General features: G+C 38.7%; 1 protein-coding gene across 1 annotated transcript in view; it reads left to right on the top strand.

The window, feature by feature from the left end:
* The window catches only part of LOC148729199 (polycystin family receptor for egg jelly-like), a 16,810-nt gene extending 7,399 nt beyond the window's left edge, over nucleotides 1-9,411 (top strand). Inside the window, exons 9-14 of the mRNA XM_088725112.1 lie at nucleotides 1,159-1,419; nucleotides 2,714-3,430; nucleotides 3,915-4,148; nucleotides 4,467-5,765; nucleotides 6,264-6,432; nucleotides 6,775-9,411. Of these exons, the coding sequence (XP_088581238.1) occupies nucleotides 1,159-1,419; nucleotides 2,714-3,430; nucleotides 3,915-4,148; nucleotides 4,467-5,765; nucleotides 6,264-6,432; nucleotides 6,775-8,516 (4,422 nt within the window). The 3' untranslated portion in view covers nucleotides 8,517-9,411. The remainder of the gene's footprint in view (nucleotides 1-1,158; nucleotides 1,420-2,713; nucleotides 3,431-3,914; nucleotides 4,149-4,466; nucleotides 5,766-6,263; nucleotides 6,433-6,774) is intronic.
* Nucleotides 9,412-10,077: the final 666 nt, after the last annotated feature.

Raw genomic sequence — 10,077 nt, 5'->3', positions numbered from 1 at the left:
TTCCTTACATTTAGGTAGCTCAGAAAGCCGCAAACTCTTGAACAAAAGTTTATCTTTCAAATCGGCACTCTTAACCCCATAGATATCAACAAACGCTTTTCATTCTACTAATTTATTCGTGTTTTTCTCGTCACAGTGTCCCGATCAACAGCGTAGCTCCACTTTCTGCATATAAACTCACACACAACCCACAATTCCTCTATTTGCTCTGACGATAGGCTAACGCTCGAAACGTCAGGTTTTTAACTCTTTACGGTGGCCAATTTACAATTTCAACTTAGTTGATATAACCAAATTACCTTGTTACCCCCACCAACGCAGCACCACAGTTTCTTAAGAAACTTATCTCCTTTATTCACATACTTTCAGTAGGGACCGCAGAAAACAAAAAGTTGTAAGATGTGGTGTTTTGGCCCGTGACTTTTGATTCATGCATGCAAGATATTCACCGTACCGGACTAATTACAATGAAGAGTCTAGAAAACGAATTATGAAATAATAATATGAAAAACAAAAGGCCATGCTATTGTTTTTGTTCCATAGAACACAAAAGATTGGGAAACGGCCCTGAATTCTCTACCGATATGTAGACTTAGGAATTATGACAACACGTGCCAAACTCCATAGCAGTAAAAAACTGACCTATATTAAAATTAATTTTGGTTTTATCAACTGAGTTGACGAAGGGCTAACAATCGAAACTACAGCTTTTAAAGTCTTTACGGTGGCCAATCTACATTATCAACTCAGTTGATAAAACCAAAATTACTTAGTCACTCCCACCGAAGCAGCACCTCAGTTTCTTTAGAAACTTACCCCCTTTATTCATTTAACAGAAGTAAAGAGATAGAAAACTACAGTGTAATCACGCATCAGATCTTTAACGACTCCGGGGAAAAGGAAATCGGCAATTAACCACTCAACACGGTCCGACAAACTTTAAGATAATATCAATTCTTGGGAATGCAAGAGGAACACTAATTATCCCACTCCCTTCTCTTCAAGTTGAAGAAATCTTCTTTACGCACGGGCAATTTTTCTCAGACGCTTTTTGCTCTTTTTTCCGCTTTTATTCCTATTCGTCCCTCCCCTCTTTTTTAAGTTTTTCCCATCCCAGCGTAATAAAATGATTATATAAGTTACTGAACTTCTCTTTAGATATACATTGGAAAGATAATTTCAGCCCGTTGTCAGAAGTTGACAGAAGTGATTACCAACGTATTACTATCGTTCAAGTTGCCCGGAGAAGAATACAGTACAATTCGCGATGGACTTCAATCGACTACGCTCGGCAAACATGAAACAACTGAACTGAGCCTTTTAGAAATCAGCGATGGAGAAGCCAGTTTTGTGTTCCCTCATCTGGATGACAAAGCGTTGAAAAGTTGGATTGGTGACGTCTCTGAGGTTGGGGTAGAGGTAAGTAATTGTTCCAGCGAATAAAGTGAAATTTGTTGCCTTCAAGCTCTCCATAGCCTAGCGCCAGCATATCTTAGTGATATTATATCATTCAAAGGTGATTCTAATTATAATTTAAGATCAAAATTTTAGTAATTTATTAGCTCGCCGGACAATTAGATCTGCCAAGACCACTGGAGAAAGAGATTTTTCGGTAGCTGCCCCATATTTACGGAACTCTATTCTGGAAAGCCTAAAGGCTGTAAATATAAGTAGTGTAAATATTTTTAAGAAACAACTGAAAACGTATCTTTTTAAACAAGCATACTGTTCATTGCGTGAACATTTTTTAGACTTGATACTATATAGATTTTTTATCGCTTTTTAATTTATTGTTAAAATATAACTTTGTTTTCATTTTGTAATTTAACTTTCACATTCCCCGCGGTTTCTTTTAGATATCTTTTTAACTTATTGTGAAGCGCATTAGATCATATACTTATAATGAATTTTTAGCAATATAAGTATTAAATTTATTATTATTATTATTTATCACGTTCATTAATGGAAATATTTTACTACGGAGGTACTGTAGTAAGCGAATAGTAAGGTCAGCGGTTGTCACCAATTTGCCGGGTAACCACACATCCACGAGGGTGGCCATGTTTTCGTCTCATCACAAGTGTGATGCGTAGTTTTCCATCAACGTGATCCTCTGGCCATCTGCATTTCTAAAGAAGAACTTGAGTTGTTATCTGAAGATTAAAGTGTTGATCTTGCGAATAACAACGCTAGTATCTTTATCGTCGAAACTCCTTCAGACCTAGCAAGTGCGACTTTTCGAGGGCAGCCACACAATAACTGTGTTAAAAAAAAGGCTTGAAGTAGCATAAAAAACAAAAACACTGCAATACTGATTAATGGCTGATGAACAATGTCACATGGAGCGTCCTCCCAATATCTCACCATCTCATGATGGAAGGTACAGCGGATGTTTGTAATGATTCTGAGCCGGTTTCTTCGTCAACTCGACCTTCTTTTCCATTTATCTACATTTATTATACTGCATACCTTCATAACAATCCATGTACATTTACGATGAGGATTTGTCGCATTATCCATGATAAGTTTCGAGTATCCTGTCTCACTCACCTTCAAGATTTCTGCAATTCAGTTTGTTGCGCAAAGAAACGCGAAATAAGAAGAGGCTGCGGTTCGTATACTGAAAGGAGAATAAGATTATTCGTCTCCCCACGCTAATGGAAATATTTTACTTTATTATCTTTACTTTTTACTTCTTCTTGGTACCTTACAGATGATCAGCTATCATTTCAACCCGTATACGACAGACAATAGCAGCAGTAGAATCAGATCAAACGTTGTCAGCCTTGTCCTAAAAGACGAGACGGGGAAAGCTCTTAACACGACTGAACTACCTTCATATATACAAATCGCTATTCCAGTGACAAATTATGATCCCGGAAACAGTACTCGCTCGGATCATTTCTTAAATCCTGGAAGGATGCAATATCATGTGGTAACCGTAAGTGAGGTCAATACTACCGTGAAACTAACCATTACGACCAAAACGGCTTCTTTTCTTACTGTGTATGTAAAATTTGCTGAACAGCCAACTGAGACATCCTACGATGAGATGATTTACTCATCTGCAGAGGAACGATTAAACAGCACGGGCATTGATTGTGAATTAGGAGAGGCGTGTACTCATAATATCACCATGGAGTGCAGATATTCGGGTAAATATTACTTTGGTCTATTGGAGATCAGTGAGTCTCGAACAGAATTGCCACAGTCAAGGAGTAGACGATCCATTCTGCCAGAGCGAGCCACGCGAGAGAAGTGCGTAAAGTTTAAGGATCCTCCTCCAACAGTTGCCCCTAAAGGAGAGTACGTCAGTCTTGTCCATCAGTACGACTTTAATAGATCAGTTAACTATAGTGTGCAAGTGGAGACTATATGGTGTGCATTTTGGTCTGAGAATAAACAAAGATGGACAAACAAAGGATGCAAGGTGAGAGAGAATACACAGAAAGCATGAAATGAGCCATTCAATGGCAAAGAAAAATATCCTAGACCTTATTACGCAGGTTATTCAAGCATTTGTAAGCTCTCTGTGGGATTGGAAATTAAACGAAGAGTTTTATAGTCACTAGTATGTCATAGATTTAAACCATTAAGCAACTTGGTTGTATCTATAGCAGTATAAAACTGATGCTTAAATTAAAATAAGTAAGTATAAATTTGTTACTGCTACTCAAGAAAAAAACACAAACATTTTTCTCGTTTGTCGGAGAATAAAGTACTCGCACGTACTTGCAACAGCTCTAAATCGCTTTCAGAGCGAAATAACCTGAGAGTAACTGGAAATTCCCCTTGCAAAGTCCTTTTAAAATTTGCTGAAGGTGAGATGAGAGTCTTTTTTACAGAAAATATCGTAATAGTAGCCACATAGAGGGTATTTTAACTGAGTCAGGAATTAATGGACTGATCCACAGGTGAGCCGAGAATCAAGCCATTCTTCTCTGAAATGTCTCTGTAATCACTTAACTGCATTTGGAGGAGACATTCTTGTTGCGCCAAATACCATTGACTTTCAACTGGTCCAGCAGGCCTTTGACGATGTGGATCCTAATGACCTCCTTGTCTTAACAGTATTGTGTTCTACTTTTCTGATTTACTTTCTTGTTTTGGTGAAAGCTCGCAGGGCTGATAAAGAGGATGCCTCGAAGGTTGGTTTAAAATCAAAAGATGATAGTAAGGATACTGTCAACATAAATGAACCAATTTCTTTGCAATCAGTTGTTTCTGAAGTTTGCTACAGAGGACGTTTTATGAACTGAGTTAGAAATAAACTTTCATTTTATATATTTACTCAGTAGATCAATTTCTACGATAGTGTGCAAATTTAAATTTGAATGACACTTGCGTATCAACGATGTAATATATATCAATCATTTATTCTTTGAATACGTTTGTCTAAGAGGCAGCACTCCTGTCAGAGATTTTAACGGTGATTAAGTTTCACTTAATTCGCTTTTTTTTTCAAGGACAGTCCTATGATACCCTTGTTGGAGAATCAAAACGGTTATTACAAGTACGAGGTATCCATTACCACTGGTGGATGGAAATATTGTGGTACCACTGCTAATGTATCCATGACTCTTCATGGGACTAAAAATACCAGTGAGGTTATCAAACTGACATGTGACATCCCGTACGACAGGAAGCTGTTTTCTGAAGGGAACACTGATAATTTCCTCCTTCGACAGAATATGCCGCTGGGTGAGATATTTTGTGTGCAGATCGGCCATGACATTTCTGGCGAGGACCCATCCTGGTTTATCAGTGAGATTTTAGCTGTGGATTGTCAAACAGGACAGCAATGGCTCTTTAGCTGTCACCGCTGGCTTGCGCTAGAGAGAGATGATGGTGAAACAACCAGGAGATTTTATGCAGATGACTTTAAAGAAGACGAAGAATTTAAACGAACGTTCAGTGTACTACGAAGAAATGGCTTTGCCGATGATCATTTGTGGTTGTCAGTGATTAAGAAGCAGCCAAGGAATCACTTTACTCGAGTTCAACGAGCATCCTGCTGTTGGAGCCTTCTCATGTTGTCAATGGTAACATCCGCCATGTTTTATGAAACAGCGAACCTCTCAGAGAGAAAAATACAGGTTGGACCCTTTTCACTGACTCGGAGTCAACTTGTCATTGCCTTGGAAAGTGCCTTGATTGTTGTGCCTGCAAGTCTGCTAATTGTGCTTTTGTTTCGTAAAAGCGAACCTAGGATAAATACACAAGGGAGGCGGTATCAATTGGAGAAAAGCAAGAGAAAAACATCGTGTTCACTACCTCATGTTTGTGTATATATTGCATGGTTTCTCTGTGTAAGTACTGCAATCACCTCTGCCCTTTTCACAGCGTTTTACTCTCTTGCGTGGGGAGGAGAGAAGTCGGCACGTTGGTTAACAACTGTTGTGCTTTCGCTTACTGGAGATGTTATAATCTCCCAGCCCATCAAGATTCTTATCGTATCCATCATTATAGCCGCGCGGTGTGGTTGCAGTAGAAGGAAAACGAAGGAAGCTACGTCGACGAACGGGCGTGACGGGGAGGAACTAGCTAGTGTTGTGGATCTTTCTTCCTTAGATGTTGAGCGTGCAAGAAAGTTTAAGAGAAACGAGAGAAAAATGTATGCTTACTTCAAGGAACTCGTCTTTTCGATGACATTCTTTACACTTTTATTGATTGTCTGTTATGGAGACAAAAGTGACCATAGATACAAACTTTATGCCGCCACAGAGGGAAGCTTTCAGTTCTTCGATAATGTGGGCAGTTATAAGGTGCGTTTCTTTCGATGGCATATCCCCACCAACTAGGGTATCACACATAAAATTTTATCTCAAACTTGTTACAGTTGAACAGGAGGCAATGTGTCCTGTAAAACCGAAAAGGAGCAGAACCTGGATCTCGTTGTACTTAGTCAAAATTTTCAGAGTTCGCTTTTTGGAATTCACCGATTCTTGTTCCCTGTTTGCATTTGCGATGAAAATTTAAATGGTTATAGATACCTTTTGAAAACATACTAACCTTAAAAGAGAAGACTAACCATGATATAGATTAATTATCAGTTCTTAGCCGTTTAACTATTTAACAAGTGATAAGAAGAAAGAATCATCCACCGTTTTACAGCAGTCATATTTTACGTTGGTTGTATTTTTGTTTTGGAAAAGAAAAAAGCTCTTCATCATTTTCTAATGATTCTGGATACTCTGTTAGTGCAGCTATTGAAAATGGTTTTATTTTCTCTGTGCAGTCAATGCTCTATTTTATTTTTACAGATTACCAATGCCACTCAGTTTTGGGGTTGGGTGGAAAACATTTTCATGCCAGCAGTTTTTACAAACAATTGGTACAATGGGCAAGAAGAAAAAGTTTCAGAATATGTTGGAAACAAACGATCACTCTTGGTCGGAATGCCTCGTCTGAGACAACTCAGGGTCAAGAAAAGTAAGTTTATCGTTAGTCAAAAGAGACAATTCTGGTGTGAATTTCTTATCTGAAATTTTGCGAACTACAACAAGCTGCAGTAAAATGATGACCACATCATACGAAAGTTACAACTTTGTCACAACTTTCAGAACGTCGTAACAGGTTAATGTATTAATATGACCTTCAGGGACACAGAAATAATTGAAATAAAGTGCACTTAGCGTACGTGGATTGAGCAAATAACTCATGATAATTTTATCCAAGATGAGCTCCAGCAAACGTACCAAAGAGTGGATGTAAAATAATGAAAACAGCCATTCTCAAGTACGGAAATGTTTCTCTTTGTCTTTCTCTTTACAGAATCCTGTGAAGTTCACGAACTGTTTAAAGACACAATCAAATCTTGTTTCGATTCGTACTCCTCCACAAAGGAGGAAAAAGGAACTTGGATTTACTCCAATAGCTCTTCAGTCCTGTGCCCAGAAAATTGGGAATATGATACAGACAGAAGGTTTGGCGGCTTTGATTCTTGGGGTCGTTTTGCTGTTTACAATGGCGGAGGATACATAGCCAATTTAGGATACAACAAGTTTACAGCTGAAATAGTTATCAACGATTTAAAAGAAAACCACTGGATTGATCAGCAGACCAGAGCTGTGCTGTTGGAGTTCTCATTGTATAATCCACCAAGTAACCTTCTAGCAGTCATGACTTACTACTTCGAAGTCCTTCCATCTGGCTTTGCAGGAACGTTCAAGAGCTGTAGGATCTTATCTCTGAGTGCAACAAACCCTCAGGCTCATAGCACTTATCTGCTGTTTGTGTTGTTGTTCAGCATTCTACTCGTTTGCTTCTTCTTTGTCCAATGTGTCAAATTCTACCGTCGAAAGTGTTCTTATTTCAATTCGGTGTGGAATTTTTTGGATATGTTGCAAATACTCTCTTCGTCATCAGCGATGTTACTGCAATATATGCGGACCAAGGTGGCCACAAAAACGTTCGAAACGTTGAAAGAAAACCCTTTTCTTCCAGTCAGCTTCCATCGTGTATTAAGTTTGCTTGAGTTAGAAGAAGCTGCTATTTGTTTGGCGACCGTGATTGCTACACTTCGTCTTCTGAAATGCTTTTATTTCAACCCACAGATCATAGTTTTTACCTGGACACTTCGTAGATTGTTTAAACCAATAGCTTCCTTTTTCATGGTGTTTTTTATAGCAACAATGGCCCATGCACTATTGGGTTTCATCGCTTTTGGATCCAGTGTCAGCATGTTTGCCTTAGTGCATAACGCTATTTTTAGTCAGTTTTTAATGCTCTTGGGACAACCAATCCCACTGAATGAACTAAAGGATACAAATCCAATAGTAGGACGTCTCTTCTTTCTCACTTTCGTCTCCAGCGCGGTTATAATCATCTTTAACATGTTTATCGCCATAATAAATGAATATTATGCCGACTCGAGCGCTGACAAAGGAGGGGAGGATTATGAGCTTGCACAATTCATAATTGAGAGAATTCTGGAGACTGTATTGGGACAGAAATCTAAGAAAGACCAGACGTGGAGAAAACACGAGCTTTTTGAGCCAGATTCTCCTCTAGAGGAAAGTTCCTCTAGAGGAGTTCCAGATGGTGACTCTTCACCTGAGTGGACACCAGTCATGTACCGCAGCTGCACACAGCAAATATCCAAGAAAGGAAGATCTCGAGTAAACAATAGTGAAGACCTTATAGAGTGTTTAGTTTGGGAAACGTACGGACCAGAACATTTACTGGTGAGAAGTTCCACAAATGAAAAAGGATTTACAAGAGTTGATCTGAATAAACTTTCTGGCTACGTCGCCGACGCAAGACGATACAAAATTATGACAGATTGGGATGCATTGGGCGATTACCACGAACATGACGATGAAGGAGACTCTTATGAAGATGAAGATCATTATGACGAAGTTGACATTGAAATAAGTTCTAGTGGCGATAGCGGTGAACATGAGGATTCTAACAGCAGTGATAGTGAAGATACGGATGAAAAAGACGCTCAGAACGAGGAAAAAACAAATCGAAACAAACATGTCCGTTTTGTAATATGTGAAAAATTTCCTTAACGTTTTCTCTTATTTACCATAACGAAATCTGCTAACTATTGAAGCTTATTGAAAAGATCCCGTGCCCTAAATACCTATCTACTTTCCAGCTGATTTTTTTGGTCTGTGCTGGTGCATGACTTACGGCTTGGCATGATCTTCGTCCTAGCCAGGCAAAGAGCCTCCCTCGTATGCGAGGGTTGAGGGTGTACGAATGCCAAAAGTAAATGGGTCAGCGCTGAATATAGGAAACTTTACTTTTTTGGTATATGGCAAAAATATTTCATATTTACAGAATGAATTTTCGTCGGCAATGGTGTCATCTCAGTCGAGTCTAGAGACGCGAATTCACAGTACGCCCAAGGTAGCTGCTTACCACAGGTTGAGCAATTTGCGGATGTAATTCAGTACGAATGTGCCAGATTTTAACTAAAGGCCACTCTGATAATTTACTAAAGGCCACTCTGATACAGAAAAGGGCGCTTAAGATAATTTTCCCATGTGCCGATAGTTACTCAGAAGCCCTCGAGTTAGCACGGGTGGAGACCCTTGCGTATAGAAGAGATAAGATATGTAAAGAGTATATTTGCAAAATGAAGGACTCAAACCACCCTCTCCATCCTCTTCTACCAACACGCTTAGACGATACCTGTCCCTATAACCTCAGACACAAATCAGACCAGTTGTATCTTTACAGAAACATTACTACCTGTAGAACGAAGCGCACCGAAGACTTTTTAACTTTTAAGTGTTTTTAACAAATGTGATGTATGTTCCTTGTGGTGTATATAACTTGTACTTTATGTATACAGAAATGTACATAGTCGTTCTTATTAAGTTTTCATTGTATCATAACTCGTTAATTCAGTAAGTTACTGCAAGAGAGTTTAATAAACCATTATTATTGATAGTATAATGTTAATGATTTCTTTGATCTATATAATCCCAAATAAAATACGTTAAAATGCTACTTAGCATAGTATTTTTTGTTCTTACTCTGCAAAGTATGGGTCATATTTTGGGAAGCCCGCTGTTACAGCTACGTAAGAGCCCGCAGTTTCGATTTTAAAGAAATATTTTTAATTTCTATTTCTAGCTTTTTCAACTGCCCGCTCGAAGCCCTCAAGCCGATGTTTGTTTATCATATCATTATCTTTACGCTTCATTTCGCTTCAAGCCCATGTTTGTTTATCATATCGTTTTTACGTTTCGTTTTTTAGGTTTCCTAAAATCCTCTAGCGCAGAGCACACGATCATTAGAAGTGCTGTATCTCTTTAACGAACGCGAACTATTTCAAAAGTTTTAGAACTATAGAAAATCTTCGCAGTTATATAAGGTTCTTACCACAAAAGCAGTCCAGTGCACCAGTCAATAGCCACCCGTTATTGAATTGAACCTTGAAAGTAGACTCCATTCAATTAATCCGGTAATGTCCATGGAAACAATCAGTCATACATTTTCCGAGGTACCTACGTAAATTAAAGAGGTGGACAGTGCGAATCTTCCTTCCCGAAATTCAAAATTTATTGCCCACATGCGCGACTAACAGCACAAATGTCATCGGAAATGGATTGGTGAAGA

The sequence above is a fragment of the Stylophora pistillata genome, chromosome 6 (assembly GCF_964205215.1).
Source record: "Stylophora pistillata chromosome 6, jaStyPist1.2, whole genome shotgun sequence".
Taxonomy (NCBI): domain Eukaryota; kingdom Metazoa; phylum Cnidaria; class Anthozoa; order Scleractinia; family Pocilloporidae; genus Stylophora; species Stylophora pistillata.
This window is presented reverse-complemented; position numbering and strand designations above follow the sequence as displayed.